Below are 22,889 nucleotides of genomic sequence, written 5' to 3' on the forward strand. Positions count from 1 at the left end.
ACGGCATGCCATTCTGGCTGGGGACCAGTGGGGACAGCATCAGGTGTCCCCATGAGAGCCTCGCCCCACAGCACAGCACCTACAGCCCAGCTCCGGTGTCCCTGTACCACGTAGCCCCCGCAGTGCTCCGCGTTTCCCCCCTGCGTCCCCCCGTCCCCCTCACCTTCAGGGTTGTCCGTAGGTCCCGATTCGCACTTGGTCTCACACTGCTGCATGCCGGGCGGCTGCAGGCCCTCCATGCAGTCGCTGGACGGCTGCCCGGTGTGAGCCAGGCACTGGACGGACCTTCTTTGCTGGCCAAGGCCGCACTGCGCCGAGCACTGCCGGGAAACAGGACAGCATGGAGCTGCGGTGGCCACCGTGGCTTTAATAACACGGGGGGGAGAGGTCACGGCCAGGTCTGAGGAGGTGCGATGGGTGCTGGAGGAAGTCGTCCCATCCCTCACCCGCAGCTGCAGGGACCTCACCAGTACGGCTGAGCGCTGAGGCCCCGCTTCCCAAAAAGCTTGGTTTGAACGTCCGGGACTCAGCGAGGGGCTCTCCCTCCAGCCCTAAATCACCGGCCTTTCCCAGGCCTCCCGCAGCCCGATGTCACCCTGCAGCTCGAGGGGTGTTAGAGGGAAGGGAGGACTGTCAGCATCACCCCACTGCAGGCACCGGGCTGGGCTGTGGCGGGTGGACCAGCAGTGGTCCCGCTTGCGGCTGGCCCAGCCCACCCACCTCTGCAGCCCATGGCTCCCACAGCCCTGCTGCCCCCCCAGATAACCATGGGGGCCCCTCCAGTGACTTCTGTGGGGCCCCGCTAGCCCCAGGAGACTCCATGGGTCAGCTGTGCACTCGGGCCACCATCCCAATGGCCTCCTGAGCCAAGTTGGGGCAAAGAACACCACCCTGGTGTCCTGCTGCCCCCCAGATAGCTGTGGTGGCCACATGGGGTTCTGCTGGCAGGTAAAAGCCTCAAGTGCAGTAGGATTTGAGGGGCTGGGGAGATAGAGTCTTCTCCTTCAGTAACCCCGCGGGAAGGATTGTCCCTACCTCTCCCCACTCGCCAGTCACCCAGCGCGGCGGTGGGCAGCGCCGCAGGTTGCACCTCATGCTGGTCGGGGGCTTGGAGCCTTCGGAGCACTGGGAGGTGGGCAGCGTTGCGCTGTGGTCACCGCTCTTGCAGAGGACAATGCGGTGGCGGAAACCTGGCCCGCAGCTTGGGGTGCACTGCCAAGAGAGGACACGCACGGTCGGGATGAACGGCGAAGAGCAGAGAGGGGCAGCATCGGGTGTCCCCACCTTGTCAGTCTCCTGAGCTACGAGACCATTTCCCACATTACGCCCTCCATGGCCAGCAGCCATCAGTGATGCTCTGGCCTAGGGACTGGCTCCTATGGACCAGTGTCATCGGAGGGGTGAGGTACAACGTTCAGCGCTTGGAATCGTGGAATCACAGAATGTGTTGGGTTGGAAGGGACCTCTAAAGGCCACCCAGTCCAACCCCCTGCAGCGAGCAGGGACAGCTTGAACTAGATCAGGTCGCTCAGAGCCTCATCCAGCCTGGCCTTGAATGTCTCCAGGGATGGGGCCTCCACCCCCTCTCTGGGCAACCTGGGCCAGTGTCTCACCACCCTCCGTGTAAAGAACTTCTTCCTCATGGCTGATCTAACCCTGCCCTGCTCTAGTTTAAACTATTGCCCCTCGTCCTGTCGCTCCATGCCCCTGCAAACAGCCCCTCCCCAGCTTTCCTGTTACCTCAGACCAGTCCAGGGCGACCCACTCCGGAGGGCATGTCTGGTTATTGCAAGGTTCAAGCATCTTTGGCCGCGGATGGGTGCAAGAAGCATCATCCAAGGTCTTCTCCTCGGTGGCAGAGATCTTACGCTTGCAGAAGACGCTGCGTGTGCGGACACCTTCATTGCAACTTCGGCTGCATTCAGACCAGTTCCCAATCACCCAGCTGGAGACAGGTAAAACAGCAAAGCTTGCAAGGGGCACGGTGGTCAAAGCTTGTCCCCCGTTCCTACTCTCGCCACAACCTCCCAGGCAGCTCTGGTTGAAGCACAAAGTTCCTCCACATCTCCCGTTCCCCTTCCTCCACACTGGTTTTTCCACCCACGCTCCCTCGACCTGCTCCGAGCGACGGTACTCACGCCGGGGGGCAAGGTTCGGTATTGCACGGCCTCTGCCGCTCTGGCATTTTGGTTTCAGGGCTACAAAAATGGTTGAAGACAGTTGAGCCATCGGCAAGTTTCTTGCATACCACAGATTGGATCTGGTTGCCTGCCAAAAATAAAAGAGGCGAGGGGGAAAGAGAGGAGGACCCTGAGGCCCTGAGCCAGGCTGCAGGGAGGAGCCCCACGGCTCTGCTCCCGTGTCACATTTGATGGGGCAGCCACTTGCCACCGCACCTCGTCAAGCCTGAACCTACTTCTCTATCCGTAACCAAGGCCTCCTTTGCCTCTAACATCTCCAGAAAAAACTGGATGGGGTGAAGGCTCACCAGCCAGGGCAGGACCCGGCAGAGTTTGTGGAGGACGGAGGATCGAAGCGTTCCAAATAAACTCACGTCCTCAAATAAACCTGTTCTAACCTTGATCTTGGGACAGTTTCAGGGCAGCACTTGGGGGAACCGCTGGAACAAGAGGTGGCAACACTTTGTCGAGGCCTAGCACGCAGGACCAGGTCAGCGCCCTTAGCCTTAAACAGGGCACATGATTAAGGTTTGCTTTTGAAACTGCCTCTCTCTTCTTCTGGATATCAGCTCAGTCACTCGCAGCCAGGTTCTCCAGAGCCACGAGACGTGGTGCAAACCTTTGTGTCAACCCCCACGGGAGCCAGCCCAAGGGATCCAGGGAAGCACCAGCGGTGTTTCAGTTCACAGACGTATAGATCTGAAGGCCAGAGGGGCTGTTGCAATCGGCCAACCTGTCCTGTAGCACACCAGTAAATGAATTCCAAGTGTATCATGCCACCTCCCATCACCTCTACCACCTACACCCGTGGTCCAGCCGAAGAATGGTGGCCAGGCTGTTTGCCCTGACGCTGCCCCCAGGACCGTGGTGACTGACACCAGCTCGTAGGCGGCTGAGCGCAGGGTGGGAATATGTAGAAACCCAAGAGCTCCTTTGGAGCAAAGCAGATGCTAACATCTGTGCGCTGTCTCACGTGGCCTAGACCTGGCGCGTGGGAGTCACAGGAGAGCAGACACGTGTCCCCCCCTCTGCCGACACGGGCTCAAACCTCACCCCCTGCACACAGCACCGAGCATTTGGTCCACGGGGTGTAGTGCCAGGAATACTGGTTGGAGGCATCCCTGCCGACGGGCGCGTTGAACTTGTACCGGATCCCCTGCAGCTCCGTCCGCACAAGGACCTGCGGAGAAAGGCACCACCGAGGCATCAGTGCCACCACGCGCGTCACCGTCTGAATGGCTTCCCGCGACCTCAGCGTGCTCTCTAAAATCCAGGGCAGCCGAAATCTCCCCCCCCCTTCCCTTTCCAGGCCCTTCCAGCGTTGACGGGGCAGCCACCAGTAATGACAATGGTGCAGCCATGAAAGCAACGCTATCAGAAAACAAGCTCCGCGCACTTAAAGATTGAATTGTTCCAAAGCCTGGCAAATTAGGGAGGGAGACCTAAGAATTTAGCCCAATTTACCTCTGATATCTGTGCCCGTTTACTCCAGCTAACGAGGGCAGGGGCTGATTAGCTCCAATTCCCATGTTGTCACAGCAAGGTCTCTTTAGCCCAGCCCAGGCCCACACCAGGTGGGGGCACGAAGGAACCACGTTACCAACCATGACAAAGAGGGTGATGTTGGTGGGTCCCAAGGCCTCCAGAGACTCAGGCTCCTCTGGGGATCTCCTGTAGTGGAACGTGGTGCCTGCGATGTCGAAGCGCCGCGGCGGGTCGATGGAGAGCTTCCCGTTGATGTAGTACTCGCCGCTCTCCCCTCTCAGCGCTGCGAGGACGGGGGAGCAAGCGTTAGGAGAACGGCTGGACGCACCCGCATCCAGCTTCGGCCGGGCGCTTCTCATCTGCCAGGCTCAGAGCACGGCTCCAACCGAGGGTAAATATCATCAGCCTCATTCCACGGGGAGGGAATAGATGGGGCAAATAAAGTCGATGCCTGGGTCAGGGTGACACAAAAGTCACTAGCAGAGGTGGGACTAACGGAGCCATCGCCTTGTCTCAGCCTGCCCGCCACTTCACCGTGGGAGGATGATGCTCCGGGGAGCTCGGCGGCATGCCCGGGGTGGTGACGGGGACACTTGGCAGCGTGACAAGCTGTAGCCATGAAGCCAGGCTCAAATCCAGCTGTGCAAACTGGGTCTTGGCTGCTGGGGCTACTGGAGGAGGCTGGTGCCCAGGAGCCTGGCTGTGGTTGCCCAAGCCAGTCGCTAGAGGGGGGTCGGCTCGCTTGCTCCTTCCCGCTCGCATTCCCACGCTCTCCCCGCTTGCTCCCTGCCACCAACACCGCGCTGGCACCCTCACTCCTGCGCTTGCTGCTGCCAACCACCCCATTGCCATGATGCCCTGGGGTGGGGAGGGTGCTTCCTACTGCTGAGGATGGAGGATGCTCCCTCTGGGCTGCAGGGACAGATCCTGGAATGGGAGAATTGGTGGCAGCGGTCGACAGTGATGCGAGCTTGGGCTGTGCCTCCAGTGCACACCAGTCTGGATGGACACGAGGAGTCCCCAGTACGTGTGGGCTGGGCAGGGAGGGATTTTGGCATCTCTGAACCCAGCAAAAGGGATCTGGGCTGGGGGGATGCTGCCAGGAGAGCCCCGCTGCAACCTCCCACCGGTGCCGGCCTCCAGGCAGGCTCCTGCTCCTGCAGAGCCACTGCGGAGGCACCCAACAGCGAGCGCGCAGCGAGCACCCCTGCCCACCCCTCTGTCATCACTGTCCATCGCTTGGAGGACAGAAAGAGAAGACAAGGGGAAAGAAAAAAGCCCGCTGTATAAACGAGCCACCGTCTGGCTGGAAAATCAAGCCCAAGGAAAATGTGAGCAGGTTTATTTTTAATCCCCAGCCCAACATGCTGGCGGAGGGGGGAATACCAAGGAGCCACAGGCAGCGCCAGGAACGGCGGGGTGTGGGGTGTGCGCAGGGTTACGCTGCGGAACAGTGAGCGCAGGACGGAGGCAGCGCCGCAGCGAGACAGGGGCTGCGTGGGCCACGCTGACACAGCCCACGCTGGCCTGGGACACGCTGCCTCCCTCTGCCCCCAACCCCGAGCTGGGACCCCCAACCCTGTCCTCTGCTGCAGTGGGAGGTTTTCCTTGCTGGGCCTTTCCCACGCCCTGTGAACCGCAGGGTAATGGCAGACGCAGGGGGGTCTGGCTGGGATTCCAGTATCCCCCAGCCCCATCTCACCTAGGTAGTTGATGGAGAGGTTCAGCTCCCGGATGTCGATGTGGACGGAGCCCTTGGGAATCTGGATCACCTCCTCGTAACCTAGGAGACAACCCGGGGCCGCCGGTGAGCAGTGATGCTCGGCCTCCGAGCCCAGAGCTGACCCTGCCCTGGGCTGGATGGGAGCATGTGCCGCCCTGTCACCCGCGGGCTGAACGCTAAGCGAGATGCTGGCAGCGCAGAGGTGTTCGCTCAGCCACCCACCGCAATTGAATGGAAAAAGCCTGCCAGGCCAGTGGCTTGCTTGCTGGCAGTGCGGGCTGGGACCGGCCGTGCTGGGGAAGTGCTGTGGAGCTGGGATCTCCACGGGCACCTCCACGGAGGCTGGAGGGCAGCGGGAGCTGGGGAGGAGGGAAGGAGCTTGGTGCTCTGTGGCAGGGACTTGGGTGCCAGCGGTGGCTGGGGCACGGCTTGGTTGGTGAACGGGAGGGATCTGCTCCCTGCTTGGAGTCTGGTCCTACCCTTTGGGGTGTTTCTCTGGGATATGCCCCTGCCCGTCCTGCGCATCCCCAGGAGCAGGTGAAGCTGAGGAGGGACTCGAGGGTGGGTGACACCGGCTGCACTGGCCGGGCTGCTTGGTCCCTACCTCCCTCCGGCAGGGACTGGTTGAAGACGCCCTCAATGGTCTCACAGGAGCTGCCATCTCCCCCACACACGCGACACTTGTCCTCCTTTGAGTCAGAGCCCAGGACACGGTCGCAGCCCACGTGCTGGAGGAAGGAGCAGCAGGGAATTAGCCATCCTGGTGGGGCCGTGTCCTCCCCACACCTGACCTGTGGCATCCGGGGGAGCCCATCCCTGGGCTCCACCTCGCTCCCCTCCATTGCACCGTACACCAGGAGATGCTCAGCAACATCACCTCTGCCCAGCCCCATCTTTCTGCCACCTCTCTCCAGGGACAGCCCTGGAGGGGCTCTCTCCAAGGCTGGGGGGGGGGGGACACGGGCAGAAATCCTGTGTCTGCGGGACAAGGCAGAGGTCAGGGTGCCCGCGCTGAGCTGGTGGAGCTGCAGCAGCCCAAGGAGAGCTGTGCCCCCACAGCACCAGCATCGCGACAGCGAGCCCACGTGAAGCCTCCGTCTCTGCCCCGCTGTCACAGTACGCGGGCTAGTGGTGGGTCACCAGCATGGCTGTGGCTACCTAAGGTGCAACCCTCCTTTTGTTCCACAGCATATCAGCCCCATAGAGACAAAAAGATCCCAGAGACACAGGAGGGGAGACAGAGAGAGACAGAGAGGGAGCCTGTCTGCTGGGAGACATTCGCCGCTCCCATAGCGCCTTCTTATAATCAAACTTTCATAGCCCTCCAGATCCCATTTCAAGGGAAATATCAAGTGCCTGGGGCTACATGGGCTGTAAATGCAGAGGCCCATCGCTGACACAGGCCAACGTGGCACTCGGTGCACGGAGAGGGGACGGGCACAAGCCCAGAGGTGGATGTGCTCCTGCTCCCACGGGTGAACCGGGTGCCCGGGCGGAGGGATGCCCGTGTGGGCAGGTGGAGGGAGATCCCCCTGCCTGGGGGGTCTGCCCTTGCCTGCCCCCCCGGCCCCGAGCCCATCCCAGACCCCGGCAGCACCTTGCACTCCCCGTTGACGCAGATGTCGTTGGAGTCCTGCCGGCACGGTGTCCCGTCCACCACGGCTGCGGCTCGTTCTGTGTAGAAGTTGAAACCCTCGGCCAGGCAGTTGAGGGAACAGGCTTTCACACCCCCTGGGAAAGAAGCAGAGGCTCAAACGGTGCTGCCAAGGAGGGAGAGGAAAGATGTAGAGAGCCAGACCTGGGTAACAGCTGCCTTACCCTCGGCCCCCCCACGCCTCTGTCCTGCTGCCGGCACCCAGGAGGATGTCCCTGCTGAGCCAAGAGACCCACGGAGGGACCCAGACACCCTCCTTATTGATCGGCACCGAGTCAAGGCTCTCGAACTGGACCCCAACACATGATGAGACATTGTCCCTTCTGCACAGCCTGGGAAACACAGGCTATATGTGATGGGGAAGGAAACAAACTGGCTTGTTCTTATCTGGTGTTGGTCGCTCCTGGGTCTCCTGGCATGTTACAAGGGCTGTCGACACCCTTGTGCCCATTTTACAGACAGGGAAACTGAGATAGCAGCTCTTAAGCAACTTGTTCAAGGTTTTTCAGCTACTAGACCAGAGCAACCAAGTTTTTCAGCTCCTAGACCAGTTACTAGGCCAGAGCAACCATTTCTTGCTGTTCAAGACTGGCGGATACTGAGTCCTTCACAGCAAAGATGACGACAGCAGTACGAGGACGAAGGGGAAGGAATTCACCCTCAGTAAGTTCGCAGGTGACACTAAACTAGGCGGGCGTGTTGATCTGCTTGAGGGTAGGTTGGCTCTGCAGAGGGATCTGGACAGGCTGGACCGATGGGCTGAGACCAATGGTATGAGGTTCAACAAGGCCAAGTGCCGGGTCCTGCACTTGGGTCACAACAACCCCATGCAGTGCTACAGGATTGGGGCAGAATGGCTTGAAAGCAGCTCGACAGAAAAGGACTTGGGAGTGTTGGTTGACAGCCGGCTGAATATGAGCCAGCAGTGTGCCCAGGTGGCCAAGAAGGCCAACAGCATCCTAGCCTGTATCAGGAATAGTGTGGTGAGCCGGACTAGGGAAGTGATCATCCCCCTGTACTCGGCACTGGTGAGGCCCCACCTCGAGTACTGCGTTCAGTTTTGGGCCCCTCGCTACAGGAGGGACATTGAGGTGTTGGAGCGTGTCCAGAGAAGGGCTACAAAGCTGGTGAGGGGCCTGGAGGACAAACCTTATGAAGAACGACTGAGGGAGCTGGGGTTGTTTAGCCTGGAGAAGAGGAGGCTGAGGGGAGACCTTATCACCCTCTACAACTACCTGAAAGGAGGGTGGAGAGAGATGGGGGCTGACCTCTTCTCCCTGGTGACAAGTGATAGGACGGGGGGAAACGGGTTCAAGTTACGTCAGGGGAGGTTTAGATTAGATATTAGGAGACATTTTTTCACTGAAAGGGTTATTAAACATTGGAATAGGCTGCCCAGGGAGGTGGTGGATTCACCATCTCTGGAGGTGTTTAAAAAAAGGGTAGACGGGGCACTGAGGGACATGGTTTAGAAGTGGCTCTTGTCAGGGTAGGCTAAAGGTTGGACTCGATGATCTTAAAGGTCCCTTCCAACCTCAACAATTCTATGATTCTATGATTCTATGATGCTTAAGTTGTAGCTAAAATATCTGCTTCCCAACACCCCTTGCCAAAGCACTGCCTAAAGAACAGAGGCTGGATATCTGGATACTGGCTTACAGTGCCTGGGAGCAGGACGTGGGACTGGTTATGGAAGGAGACACCTGAGCAGAGCAATTTTCTGCCTCCTGCCATTGGGTTTTATCAAACGCTGGTGCAGATCGTGGCGTTTGCTGCCTTTACTGAACATCCCGAGGAGACCCAACCGCCTGCAGACCCTGGCAGAGAGACAGAGGCATGCCTGAAATTTGGCAGTTCCCTCCTGCAGGCACCGGCAACAGTCATGAGCCGCGTGCCAGAGCTGGGAAGCACCTAGGTCGGGAGGAACCAAAATCTGCAAAACTTGCAACTTGATACTGCACATCAAAGGGGCAGATGGAGGGGAGGGGTGGCCCAGCTGTGCCTGGGAGCACCCGAACACAGCTGGGGGGGAAGAAAGAGCAAAGCCAGGAGAGGGAGGAACAGGAGGAGACACGAGAGGGGAATTCAGCAGCTTGGAGGCATGCTGTCGAGCAGGATGCCTGGGCAAGCCCCTAGAGAAGGCGCTTGATCAACCCTCCTTCTGGAGAGCCACCACCCTCTGCAGCACCCCGGGCTGTCCCCCACCTGGCGAGGGAGCTCCAGGGTCACCAAGGGGGACAAGTGACCTCAAAAACTCACAGCCACCTAGCCACGGCATGCCTGGAGCAGGCTTGGTCCTGGACCGGGACAGAGCACGTGTCTGTCCAGCCAGACCTCAGGTGCAAAACCTCACCAGCAAGGTAAGAAAACGGGAGTCACCAGGGAGCCGCGCTGGCTGCGGGATCTCCCAGCTCGGAGAGGCCGCGCCATCAAGCCCAACCAGCAACCGCACGCCCCGCACACACCAGCCTGGGAGAGGGGCTTGTGCTGGCCCTTCCTGAGAAGTATCTGGGATTGAGGCAGTGCCCGCTGGCTCGGGAGCATCCCTCCTGCCGCTGGTGTCCTCCGTCGGCCGCGTGGGACCCTCCGTCCCTGCCTGTGTGCGGCTCCCTCAGGCCGCGCTCTCTCCTGCCGTCGCTGGAGTGCAGGGCAGACTGCGCAATGAAGCAGAGCTGAGAAACAGCCAGAAACTTGGGCTTTCATTTCAGGGCTCTCAGAGGGGTTTGCTGAGCTACTCCCATGCATTCCCTATTCCCTTCCTCGTCTCCAGCTACAAGGGAAAGAGAGACCCGCTGCAGACACCTTGCTGCAGCTCCCCGGTGCCAGCTAAGCCCTGCCACAGCCTGTTTCCACCTCACTCCCAGCTCTGGCTCCGTTTTAGTAGCTCCCAATCGGCCTCAGAATCCTCCTTTTCTATCGTAACTCCTCACCGCTGCTGCCCCGTGCCCAGGCTGGCGCCCAGCCTCCTCCGGCAGCAAACAGCCCCGAGCGTCCTCGTCACGGCCTCGAAAGAGGAGCCCGTGGGGAAAACTGGAATGAAAAGCATAACAAGCAGGAGAAAGAAAAAAGAAAGAAAGAAAAGAGGGAAAATAAAAAGATTGGGGATTGGCAGCAGGAAGGCAAATTTTTTCCTTTGCCTTAAGTGCCCTGACTTTGTTACAGGGCTGCAAAAATGGTGCAAGTGCATGGACTCAGCTCATGGCAGAGCTGGGGGTGGTCGGGGGGGGGTTTCCTCATTGCCCTCCCCTTGCTGCAGCCCAGGAGGATTCATGCATGCGCGCACACGCGTGCACGTCCGCTTAAATCCTTCCCGATTTAACCTCTTTTCGAAGCGAGATCAGCAGAGAGGGAGGAAAGCACATGGAAGAGAGCAAGCCCTCCGTGCTGGGCCAGTTGCCCGGGTTCCAGCCCATCACTGGTGAAGATCCATCACTGCTGATGCAGGTCCTGCATCCTGGTGGCTCCGAGCATCTCCAAGGCGCAGAGGGAGCCTGGGGAGCAGCTGCTGAGCAAGGGAAACTCAGCGCCCATCACCTTCCTGCCTGCATGAGCTGAGAGCGGGTGCTGGACCTGGGGGACTACGCACGGAGCTGGGACTTGGGGGTCCCGTGGTCATGCTGCCACCCAGCTGCTGCTCCACGTGGGATGAATCCCTGCTGGCTCTCCTCATCTAGCTGCTTGGGAAGGGCTGGGGGATTTCTGCCATTAAAAAAAAAAAAAAAGTCTTCCGGAAGAGAAATGGGGAGCGAGAGGAGGAAGGAGGAAGGGGGAGAGAGAGGGATGACCCTGCGTTGGTATCTGCATCCTGACTGTGCTGCTCCAGCGAGCCAGCTGGGCCACCTGAGCTCAGGGCCAGGCCCCAACACACCCTCCCTGGTGACAATTTCCAGGCTGGATCTGCCCTTGGCAGCCAGGTTGTGCTCCCACCCGTCAGAGGAAAGGGGGGCTGGTATCGCTGCCCAGCGCCTGCCGGGAATTGGACTTTCCTTGGCCCTTAGCCGGCCAAGAGGCACTTGGGTGGGCATCACCTTGTCCTTGTTAAGCTGGTTCCTTAAAAAGGCACGATTCTAAAGCCCTAGACCAGTGACAACTGTGTGTCCCCACGACAGCAACGCTGACCACTGCAGCATGGTCAGGGTGAGGTTTGGACCCCGGAAAGATCCTTTGAAACAGCACGACATGCCTTGCCATCCCTCAAGATGGGAATTAAGGACCATATTTTTACCAGCAACCAGGATTCAGCCCATCGTGTCCCGGCATGTGAAGTCTGGTGGGAGCTGGGTTTTTTGGGGTGGGAGCCTTAGGCCTGGCAGCGCTCTGCACCCTCCCGGGCTGGCTCACTGCTGCCCAGCGACACCCACAGCCGCAGGGCACGAGCTGGATCCTCAGCGCAAGCCTCACGGGGCGTTTGGCAGTGGAGGGGCAGGAGAGGCTCTGCAGTGCCCCTTCTCACCTGCGCAAGGGGGTCCCAACCACCGTGGGAGAAGAACCCACTCCCAGAATGACTGGGACCCCCTCCGCCTGCCCACTGCCTGGGGAATGTCACTAATTGCCTGGGAAACAATCAGCAGATAAGACCATACAAACCCAAAGAGCACAGGGGTGCTGGTCTCCAGCCCCCCGAGAGGTGAACCCCCCTGGCCATGTATTGGGCCCGCAGAGAGCCACCCACTTTGGGCTGAGTAGCCCAAGGCCAGCAACAGCCAGGTCTGCTGCGGGTACTCCTTTTAGTATTTAACATAGCTATTTCACAGAATCACAGAAAGGTTTGGGTGGGAAGGGACCTTAAAGGTGATCTAGTTCCAACCCCCCTGCCCTGGGCAGGGACACCTCCCACCAGCCCAGGTTGCTCCAAGCCCCGGCCAACCTGGCCTTGAACCCCTCCAGGGATGGGGCAGCCACAGCTTCTCTGGGCAACCTGGGCCAGGGGCTCACCCCCCTCACAGCAAACAATTTCTGCCTCACATCTCATCTCAATTTCCCCTCTTTCACTATGAAACCCTTCCCCCTCGTCCCGTGGCTCCCCTCCCTGCTCCAGAGTCCCTCCCCAGCTTTCCTGGAGCCCCTTTAGGGACTGGAAGGGGCTGGAAGGTCTCCCCGGAGCCTTCTCTTCTCCAGGCTGAACCCCCCCAGCTCTCTCAGCCTGTCCTCCCAGCAGAGGGGCTCCAGCCCTCCCAGCATCTCCGGGGCCTCCTCTGGCCCCGCTCCAACAGCTCCGTGTCCTTCCTGTGCTGAGGGCTCCAGAGCTGGACGCAGGGCTCCAGGTGAGGTCTCACCAGAGCAGAGGAGAGGGGCAGAATCACCTCTCTCGACCTGCTGGCCGTGCTTCTTTTGATAGAATAACACATTTTCAGGTGGTTACGCAGTGCCTCAGAGGATGTTTTGTTCCTCCTGCCCGCCGTGTCCCATAGAGGACTTAAAGCGCATTACAACTTATGATGAACAATCTCCTGTTTTCTGCAAGCCCCTGCTCCTCCCCATCCCTCCCCCAGCCCCGTGAGCTGCTCCGCTCTCCCTCGGCTCCTGCATCCGCCAAGAGCAAAATGAATAACTAAGCGAAAAAAGCAAAATAAACAAACAATTAAAGCCGCATTCCACGAGGTATCTGCTGACTGTTGAGCTCCGAAAGGCTGAGCTCAGCGCTTCTCGCCGGGGCTGTGTCTTTCGATCCTGGGGTCTGGGCTCCAGGACTGTTATAAATCACCGCCAGGAAAACACGTTGTACCGGCCCCGCGCAAAACCCGACCTCAACTGGCCAGTGACCCGGCGGCTGGAGGCAGGCTTTCAGTGGGTGGCTCCCTCCCTTCCCAAATTCCCCGTGGGATCGGTGCCATCCCCTGTCCAAGCCACGGGGGTACTCCTTGTCTTCAGGCTGGGAGTGCTCCCTGCCTGGGGTATTTCCCCGAAACGCCGTGGGGCCGGCGTCTAAAGGGGCAAGGGGCACAGACAACACCGCACCTTTCGGCGAGGGGGCGGCTGAAGGGTGCAGCGCCGAAGGCAGCGGCTGAGCTGAGCCGGGGAAGGGGCTCAGCAGAGGGCCAGGGTGGCAAATGGCTCCCAGGGTGGGGACACGGGCCCAAAAGCAACCCGAAGAGGAGATTTGCCACCAGCTGGAGGGCAGACCGCCCGGGGATGAGGCCACCAACAAGGATGGATCCTGCGGGGCCGCTTGTGCCAGCGGGGAGGGAGGGACTGACACTCCCCACCCCAGAGCTCTCTGGGCACCACTGGAAGAGCCCAGGAGGGAGCGAGGGAGACAACGGCCAGTCCTCATTGCCTCCCCGACGCTGGGGTGGAGGGGGCCTGTTAGCACAGGGGCTGCGGGGGGTGGGGGGGAAACACGGGTCCTGAGAGCAAAACACCTGCGGGGAGAGGGGACGGTTCCCCAGCGGTCTGATCTACAACACGGAGAAGCAAGTGGAGGTGCAAGGGATGCTCCCCACCTCTCCCACGGACCTACCTCTGACACCCAAACGACACCAAGCACCACAAAAGCCCACAGGCAAGTGTCAAGGCGAGTACCTGTGCTGCTGAAGTCATAGTCATAGAACCACAGAAGGGTTTGGGTTGGAAGGGACCTTCAAAGCCCATCTAGTCCACCCCCCTGCCCTGGGCAGGGACACCTCCCACCAGCCCAGGCTGCTCCAAGCCCCGGCCAACCCGGCCTTGAACACCTCCAGAGACGGGGCCTCAACAACTTCTCTGGGCAATTCTCAACAGTGTCTCTGGACACTGAATAAACAAAACATAACTAAACAACACGGCTCTTCGTGACCATTACCCACAGCCAACCCGGAGAGCTGAGACAGGGAGCTGCCATATCCCTTCAAGACACGATTGTGCCAACTGTCACAGCGTCCTGGGAAGGGGACAGGTTTCATCACCTTATTTTATGGAAGAGGAAGCTGAAGCAGTGAGGAAGGGTTGGTTTTTTTTTTTTTTGAAAGCCAAAGCAAATATCATTTCAGGGCCAGATTACATTCGAGGGGCGATGTTCAACCGGCCAACCGTGCCCTGGACTCAAAGCACTGGGCCATGCCTCGGGAGGAGAGAGGTCCGAGCGAGGGCAGATCCAGCCTGCGGGGCTGCCTTCCACCTTGGCATTCTTTGGGGTCTTTGTGTGCCTTACTGCTTTGCAATTTTATTACTTTTTTATTGATCCATCCCCTGCAGCCTCAGCACATCTGCTCCAGCTGCAGCAGCCCCGCTGGGAGGTGTGCTTATTTACACAGCTGCGAAGGATTTCCCCAGTCAAGTTCATTAACTACATGAAGGAGACGCGCTGTTCTTTCTCATTATTAAGAGATTTCTGCCACAGAGGCCTCCTCCCGCCCCCTCTCCTCGCTAGACACTTCTGCAGGACACAGGAGGACTGACCTTGGGAAGAGGGAAGCGCTGCTCTTTGGAGGATCCACCACTTCCCATCCCTTCCGCCCGTGCAGGAGCTGGAAGTTTTACCTGCCGGCGCAGGGGGGGCTGCCCTCTTTTCACCCCATCAGGCCCCAGACACTAACGCCTCCCTTCTCTTGTCCGTCTTCCTCTTTGCTCCCTCAGCAGTTAAGGAAACAGATTTGAGAGAAGAAACTAAACAGCTCTGGCGCTGCTGGAATTGTTTCTGGCGGAGCAAAGAAGTTAAAGGGCAATTGCACAGGGGGAAGTGACCCAGGACAGGGGACGCGGCAGGACGGTTGTGGTCCAGCGCCGGGGGCAACCACCTGGAGGGATGCACGTTGTGTGAGGGGGAGGCAGCACACCCCAGGAACACAGAGTGGGTAGCCTGCGGGACCTGGGCTAGCAGACGTGGTGACTAACTGCCCACCAGACCGCCTGGACCACGAGACTTGGCCCTGCAGAGAGCAAAGCCCTGCACAGTCCTGCTCCGGTTCTGCCTGAGTCAAGGGACGCTCAGCCCAGCCCCAGCACTCACCTCCACGGTACGTCTTCCAGGTGTAGTACTTCCCTCGGAAGGGGACGTTATCGAATTCGGCACACTGCAGCTCTCGGAAGTCCTGGGAGCCCGGCGGGCAGTCCTGCGGCCACACAGCCAGCGATCAGCGCGTGGGAGGGAGCAGCCTGCCTTATCTGCTAGGAGGGCAGGAGCTGCTGCAGGGCTCCCAGCTGTGACTAACACCAGCCCTTCGAGGAGACGGACACCAGCCCTGACAACTGCACACTGCTACAACACGGCAGGAGCACCCTTCCCGCAAAGCTGGACACTATTTGAAGACTAACGGCACGAGCCCTTGGGCCCAAGCTGGTCCGTCTGCAGATGCAACACTTCCTCCTGCAAGCAATCCTTTAAAAGCGAGCTGCAAAGCCCAGGGGAAGCAATGGGGAGCCATCTATTTTCCTCACTGCCAGCCCGTGGATGTTAAAGCTACCAGTTCCCAGGTCCAAAGCTTCACTGAGCTTCCCTGCAGCATAGTTATTTCTCTGCTCCCCTTGGGATTTAACCCTCAGCCCTGGGAAGCAGGGGGCTACACTGCATTTTGTGAGCCGCTCTCACCTGACCAGGCTTGCGCTCGCAGCGCGCGAGAGGCAATCGCTGTCATGTCAGTGCTGGAAGCCTCTGATCTCTCCTCCTTTGCCTTGTTATCTTTTTGGGCCCCTTCTTGATGCCGAAGCCCCGCAGGTACGTACCGCCCACCCGCCCCCTGAGCCAGCGCCCAGCCGGTCCAGGCGTGCATCGTCCTGCTGGGCTTTCCCCATTGCGGGATTGCTGCCGGCACAGGGCCGCTCGCCCCCACCCAGCCGCCTCCTCCCATGGGTCCCACGGCTCCGCATCCATGCGGAGAGGGCTCGTCCCCACCTCCCTGCTGCGGCACCATGCTGCCTGCCCCACCGGCAAAGCCCTGCTAGCCCACGGTGGCTCCTCTCCCCGAGCCCGGCAGTACTCACGTCGGTGTTGCAGGACCGGTACCGCTTCCGCTCTCCCAGGCAGTACTTCCCTCCGATCGTGGGGCTGCCAAACCAGGAATGAGATGGGAGAACCAGCTTAGGGCAGCGAGCCGCGTTTGTGGCAGGCAGCCCTCCCAAATTTCCCAACCCTGCTCCACTGCAAGGACGGATCCTGCCGGAGGGGCTACCGAAGTGCAGTCCCCCAGCAGACCTCGCACGCTCGGCTGCAAGCGCGCAGTGGAGTTGCACAAGTGGCTTTGGGTCTGTGGCTGCAGACCCGACACCAAAGCAGGAGCGCTGAGCTGCTGTGAAAGCAGGACACGGGATTTGCGTGCAGGAGCCAAGACCCTCCCGGGATGTGAGCATGGAGCTGCACAGGCACCTGGCTGCTGCCTTCCCCATCGACCCCAACAGCGATGCCGTCCAGCCAGGACAAGGCAGGGCCACGCCGACATGGCCACACACATCAGGACAAGGCAGGGACACGCTGACACGGCCACACACGTCAGGCCAAGGCAGGGACATGCCGACATGGCCACGTGCATGTCAGGACAAGGCAGGGACATGCCGACATGGCCACACACATCAGGACAAGGCAGGGCCATGCTGACATGGCCACGCATGTCAGGACAAGGCAGGGCCACGCTGACATGGCCACGCATGTCAGGACAAGGCAGGGACATGCCGACATGGCCACACACATGTCAGGACAAGGCAGGGCCACGCTGACATGGCCACGTGCATGTCAGGACAAGGCAGGGACATGCCAACATGGCCACACACATCAGGACAAGGCAGGGACACGCTGACATGGCCACGTGCATGTACACCTACCGTGGGCTGTCGCAATGGCGAATGGATGACGATACGCCTCCGCCGCACGTCCTGCTGCACTCTCCCCAGGAGGACCAGGCTCCCCAGGCACCATCCACACCCTCCGGGCGGGTGCCGAAAGGCACACACTCCCTCTTGTAGCACCACTGCGGAAAGACAGAGCTTTAAACACCCCGAGCACACGGCCTCCTCCTCCCAGAGCGCTCCCCAGCCTCCATGGGACACGGCAGCCAGTTCAGGGCTGGGATCTGGTTTGATCCTGCAAAATCTGAACTCGGGGCCGTGCTGCCCCCGGAGCTAAGTCCTCCCTTGCAGAAGGCATTCACCTCTCCTCCAAGTCACACCGTCACCGTTTGCGCACGCTGCGTGCTCGGGGTTCGCGGGGATGCTGGGACCAGTGCTCGCACTCCCAACCCCCGGAGCACCGTCCTGTGGGGCAAGCAGCCACGGGCAAGCGGGTAGGCATCCCCAGTTCTCCTCTAAAGGGGTCCCGGGCATCTGGGTCAATCAGGGTGACACACGTTGCCACCGGGGACATGTAAGCGCACACACCTCACTGCCTATAAAAGCACGTGGCAGCGAGTCCCAGGTGGGGCTTGGACCAGAGCTGCTGCTGCTGGGCAGCAGGGCAGGGACCCCTGGGGGACATGGACACCTCCACCGCCAAGTGCTCCCTCCCAGGATGGAGTGAGTTTTGCACGTGTACTGGGAGCTCAGGTTGTGGTTAATGCATTAAAATGACCCAATCTGCAAAGGGTCCAGGTTAAAATAGAAGTTTTGATTGTAATAAGCACATTGTTCTGCCAAGGACCCTGAAAGAATCTGCCCGTCCCCGTCCTATCGGGTGACAGATGCTCACTGAAACTTGCCTGTGAAATATTTCCCTTGGACCTGGAAAGCGTCCTGCACCCCCTGGAGTCGACAGTGATGCAAGGAGCGGGACACTGCCAGACCCGCTGCCGTTCTCTGGGCACGGAGCCGGACGCCATGCCTCGGGGGCTGAGATAATCCCAGGAAGGAAGAAACTGCTGCGCGCGCCTTCCAGGGGCTGATAACCCACCCTGGAGCTGCTGGCACGGCCTCTCCCGGCTCCTTTCGAGCCAGGCTCTCCATGGGCAGTACAGCCAGCAGGGAAAAATGGCCTGCAAGGACACTCGGCCAGTGACCTCCTTGTGCACACCAGCGCCTTTCCAAAGGCATGCGGAGGAGATACTCTGCAGGCACAGCCTTTCTGGTGTCCCTGTTGATGCTCCAGACTGGAGGTACTGGGGCTGCTGCTCTTGCAGGCAGGGTCCAGGAGCCCGACCAGCCCCTGCAACTCCCCCCATACACTCAGGGCTCCTGAGAGCGTCGGTGACGGGCTCTGCGGCCCTTCTGGCTGCCGGGAGCAGACCCTGGCTCGCTCTCCTGCACGGGCTGTGAGACCTCGTATGAGCTGGGGGCACGGGGTGAGGGAGGATGCATAATGAAAGGCATCCTCACAGGGCGCGCTGACCATAACCTGCGTAACAAGTGCTTGATGGCTGGAAATTAAATGGGGAAAAAAAAAAGAGAGAAAAGAAACGCAAAACAGGCAGGGGAAGGAGCCAGCAAGACGGTGAATCCGCTGTCTGAGCAGCCGGGCTGCTGGGGACATCCCAAAGGCAGCAGAAACTACCACCAGATCCAGGCCTGAAGTCACCCACAGTGGGTTCTTGGGTGACAGGTGAAGCCACAAAAACCACAGGGGATCAGTTAAAACAAAAAAAATTACAAAAAAATGGAGAATTTGGGAGGAGGAAACAACCAAACAACCAGAAGTCTGGGATGTGGCCATAGCCGCCATCCAACAGAGCTTGGCTCCATCTTCCACCCCCACTGCTGCCCCAGTCGGGTGGCAGAGCACAGAAACTCACCCTATCCCTCCTTTAATCTTGCATACCTTAAATAGCTTCTACGCCCTGATGCTTCCCTCTGCTCTCCCAGCTGGAAAGGGAGAAGCCAGGGCAGACCTCAGAGAGCTGCTCTGGCCAAGGGCTGAGGTCTGAGGGCTCAACCGGCCACCGAGCGCTGGGGCCACCAGCCAGGAGCTCCAGCTGGTGAAGGCGCGTCTTCTTTCACCCAAGGATATCACTTCTGAAGCACGCATTAATAGAAAAGGACAAACAGAAGCACAGGAAGGTAACTGGGGGTTCAAACTGAGTCAGTATCTCCACTGGGAATAGCTCCCACGAGGCCTGGGGGCGGCGACTGCTGGTCACTTCACTTCTCTTAGGGCTCTTGAAGAACCCCGGTTAAAAAACAACTAGTAAGCGGGGGAAAAAAAGAGATAGTTAAAAGTGGGAAAAGCTGGGTAAAAAAAGACGACTAGTAGAAAAAACATTGCCAATGTACACGGTGAATGTCCAGCAGCAGGGATGTTCCGCCCCACGAGCTGTCTCCCCCTCTTCCATCTAATTTCCAGCAGAACTAAGATGACTGTTTGCGGAGAATGACGCATTTGTCAAAGCCATCCTCTTTCCTGCGCATCAGCTTCTCCAGCTTCTTAAGGATTTGAAATTAGTCTTGAATTCCTTGGGAATTGTTTTCCCTCGAGTGGAAAAATACATGCCCATTTAATGGAGAATGTCTCCCATCCCTGATTCTACGTTGTCCCAATTATTATTCCGTTCGCAAAGGCACTTTGTTTTGACAGTGCTACGCACTTGCTTTATATTGGCACAAATGGGCGTAGGAGGTGCAGGGAACAAAGTGATCTGAACAACTGAGTCAAAATTCACTTTCAAAATACAGGGTCACTACAAATTCTACCCTCCTCTCTCAGCCGAATCCGAAAAATGAAGGTTTCATCACATCCAGCCTTGTGAGGCTGTTTTTCACAAGGTCCTCTGAAAGCATGTTACAAACCCATCGTCCCTCCTGGGGAAACCGGGGCAAACCCCCCCACTTTTCTCAGGGCAGCCAGGAGACCTCAGCAGACCTGAGAAAAAGATGTCCCTCTAAAGCATACGGCATCGCTCGAGGTCACCTTCCCGTGTCTCCTAGGTGGGACCAAGCAGCTTGCTGGAGCAGGGACTTCATATTCTGCATTTCCAGCAGTGTGCCGGGGGGATTATGGGCCCCTGGGATCCTTGGCACATCCCAGCCTCCCTCCGTGCCGATGGGGAGGGGGGCGCGGGGCGGCTCCAGGCTCAGGGAGGCAGGGGAGGACAGGCTGGTGGGTGCTCTTAAATCAACTCTGCGCTCACCCACACAAACAATAATGCCCGTTATCGCTGGAAGAGGGATTCAACCACTCACTGTCAACTCGCTATGGTGCCCCGGGCTTCCTTACCCCCTTTTCAATGGTGTTGGTTTGGCATATGGTCCCCTCGGCAGCAGGGATGCTGTTGGTTATGCAGCGGTTGCTTTTACTCAGACACCATAACTCACTGCAGACTTCCTGGAAAGAGAGAGATTTTGGGGGAGAGAGGGAGAGGGAGGAAGAAAGAGACAAAGAAACGAAGCCGAGATTAGGATTTGCTTGTGCTCGGGGCTGCGAGGCTGGGGCAGCAGCACACCGGTGCGCTTCAGAAGCACCAGCTGGGCTGGGACACAGGGACAGGAGTGTTTTCAGCATGGTGGGGGGAAAACGAGATCAAATCTTGCGAGGTGTTGCAAGCTGCAGTCACCCCAAGGCCACCGACAGCTCACCCCCTTCTCTGGACTAAGCCTAAGGACTTCTCCAGGGGCTGGGGTTCTCTGGATTTGCAGGTTCCACGGCACTCGGGTGCCAGAGCTGTCTCCCCAGCCAGCCCACGCGGCCAAGCCTGGGCTTTGTGCCATAGAGGACACATCTCCTCGGACATCCCAGTGTGTCCCAGCTGAGCTCCACCTGACCCCTCTCCCCAGGGCTGAGGGATGTTCTCTTTTTTTGGGTCTGTGCAGGGGAGGCCGAGCACAAGGGCCCATTCCTAGCACCTGCCATGAGCACATCCCGATGCCACGTGGGTCCAGATCTGCCACGCGGATCCGGATCTGCCTCTGCGGGAAGCTGGGACTCCCCGGGAGCATCAAGACGGCACGTCTGTTGTCTCCTGCTACGGCAATGCACTGCAGGTCACAGCGTGACCACCTTGTGTACTGGCAATCTCCAGCCAGCCTCACAGTCCCAAAGGGAAGACTCCTCTGGAAGTCGTTTTCAGAATAATCAAAATAACGCCAGAGACTGAACTAGTCCTTAAGCAGCTCTAGACGGGGGCAGTTCTCTCTGTCTCTGCTGGCTGCAGTTGTGTCCACTGCGTGATACTGGGCTGAGGACTCGGACCTCTTTCCAGGAGGTTTCCCTGAGCCGCAGATCCTGAGCTTCAGCCCATCCTGACCTCTCAGAGCGCCAGCAAACGAAAAGCTTTCCTTGGATGTTCCAGAACCCACCTGAAAGCTAGGCCCATGACAAATTTAGCAAATTTATCACAGATGCTAAATCAGAAACTCCAGGCCCCTTGAACCTCCTCTGCCACTAAATCAGCCAGGCTGGACTCCCACACCTGCAAACTCCAAAGCAACACCTAAAATCCAGAGCCGAATTTCCTGCCAGCTCCCCCTCCTGCTCCTGTTCCTACCGAAACACGCCTTTGGAAATCTCGCTGCTTTCCAGAGAGCAGCTTGCCGTCACTCAGGTTATACTTGAAAGTATTAAACAGGTTCACGTTGTCAATGAAGGAAACTGTCTCGAGAGGCGAGAGCTGATCCCGGAACAGCCGCAGCTGCTGCTAACGCGCTCCCAGCACACGCCGGTGCCGCTGTCGGTGCACACCAATGCTGCAGCACGGGCTGAGGGACCCGGCGCGTTCGGTGCCGGCACAGTGACCGCCTGCCCTCCTGCCTGCACCTACGGCAGCGTGACCTACACGACGACTTCCCCCAGTCAGGCAGCAGCCTGTTCATCACGCCTCCAGGCTTGGATCAGCCTTCCAGGATTCCTCCGCCCCGCCAAGGGCTGTGCTCGAAACAGCAACCGATAGCCCTGCAGGATGATCTGACTCAACGACTGGGAATCCTCTGCGCTGGTACCAAGAGGGGCAAAAAGATGAGCTCGAGATTTCTCTGCTTCCCTCCTGTTCCCGGGGTCGTGAGAGCGGAGTGCCTCAGGGCGAGCGGGCAAAGGGAAATACTGCCGAGGACCGCAGCTCTGAGACGCAAAGGGATTTTGGTTCCCAACTCCTTCGCCAAAGCCCAGCTGTGGCTGGCTTTTACCAGTGAAAGGAGAAAGTCTCTCCCATCCTCAAAAAGGCGTTTCTCCCATCCTCAAAAAGGTGTTTCTCCCATCCTCCAAAAGGCGTTTCTCCCATCCTCAAAAAGGCATCTCCCCCTCCACGCTGCTCCTGCAGAGCCAGCGTGACTATCGGGAAGCAGGGGCTCCTGTAAAGTCCCTTCTCTCTGTGTCACCAAGGGAGAGGACTTCCCAGCTTCAACCAGTGACATCTGTTCGCTCTGTCCTCATTACACCTATTAATCATCCACTCTGTACCAGCATGGAGGAAGGGATCCTGCCGTGTTTGCGCCATCGCCCTGGAGTCTGTTTATACGGGGCACAGGATGGGTGGACTTACGCATCTCCCCAGATTTATCCGCACACACTCGAGCCCTGACGCCCTTTGGGTTTCTCCCAAGTAACGCGCAAGACAGGCTGGGCTAGGAGGGTCATCGCAAGGACATCTTGTGCTTTTGTGATCCCTGTATATATACAGGAAGCGTCTGCCCGAGTTAAAAATTAGCTGGGAAACAGGCATGTAAACGTGGAAAGTTTCCATTCCGCTGCCTCTGGCTCAGCTGAGGAGGGGCACAGACGGCAGCCGGTAGCACCTGATGTCAGATATCACAACCACGTTATTCAGACCTGGACTTCTGCTGCTGCTGCTCTGGGCACCTCGCAAGACTGCATCTGCCCCGTGTCCAGCAGGCTCTGGGTCCCTGGGCTGTGTTGGAAGACAGCACTGGACCAGGGAGAGCCAAACTTTGTCCTTGGTTCACCAAGATGAGCTGCTGAGACCACCAGGAGGGGGTTTAGTGTTTAACCATCCCAAATAGATGAACACTCAGAGTGATAATACTGAAAGGGGGGGTGTCAGGAGGATGGGGCCAGGCTCTTCTCAGT

The 22,889-nt window shown here is 58.9% G+C and overlaps 1 protein-coding gene across 5 annotated transcripts in view; it reads right to left on the bottom strand.

Annotated features, from left to right (window-relative positions):
- Positions 1-22,889, bottom strand: part of ADAMTS10 (ADAM metallopeptidase with thrombospondin type 1 motif 10) — an 81,494-nt gene that overhangs the window by 2,021 nt on the left and 56,584 nt on the right. For all 5 annotated transcript variants that reach the window (XM_063357850.1, XM_063357852.1, XM_063357855.1 and 2 more), the window contains 13 exons: positions 20,088-20,195; positions 16,775-16,920; positions 15,941-16,004; positions 14,970-15,072; positions 6,986-7,119; positions 5,993-6,116; positions 5,368-5,448; positions 3,785-3,948; positions 3,234-3,360; positions 2,139-2,268; positions 1,741-1,945; positions 1,036-1,212; positions 164-320 (listed from right to left, as the gene is read on the bottom strand). In XM_063357850.1, the coding sequence (XP_063213920.1) occupies positions 164-320; positions 1,036-1,212; positions 1,741-1,945; positions 2,139-2,268; positions 3,234-3,360; positions 3,785-3,948; positions 5,368-5,448; positions 5,993-6,116; positions 6,986-7,119; positions 14,970-15,072; positions 15,941-16,004; positions 16,775-16,920; positions 20,088-20,195 (1,720 nt within the window). The remainder of the gene's footprint in view (positions 1-163; positions 321-1,035; positions 1,213-1,740; positions 1,946-2,138; positions 2,269-3,233; positions 3,361-3,784; positions 3,949-5,367; positions 5,449-5,992; positions 6,117-6,985; positions 7,120-14,969; positions 15,073-15,940; positions 16,005-16,774; positions 16,921-20,087; positions 20,196-22,889) is intronic.

This window comes from Chroicocephalus ridibundus, chromosome 22 (assembly GCF_963924245.1).
Source record: "Chroicocephalus ridibundus chromosome 22, bChrRid1.1, whole genome shotgun sequence".
Lineage (NCBI taxonomy): Eukaryota > Metazoa > Chordata > Aves > Charadriiformes > Laridae > Chroicocephalus > Chroicocephalus ridibundus.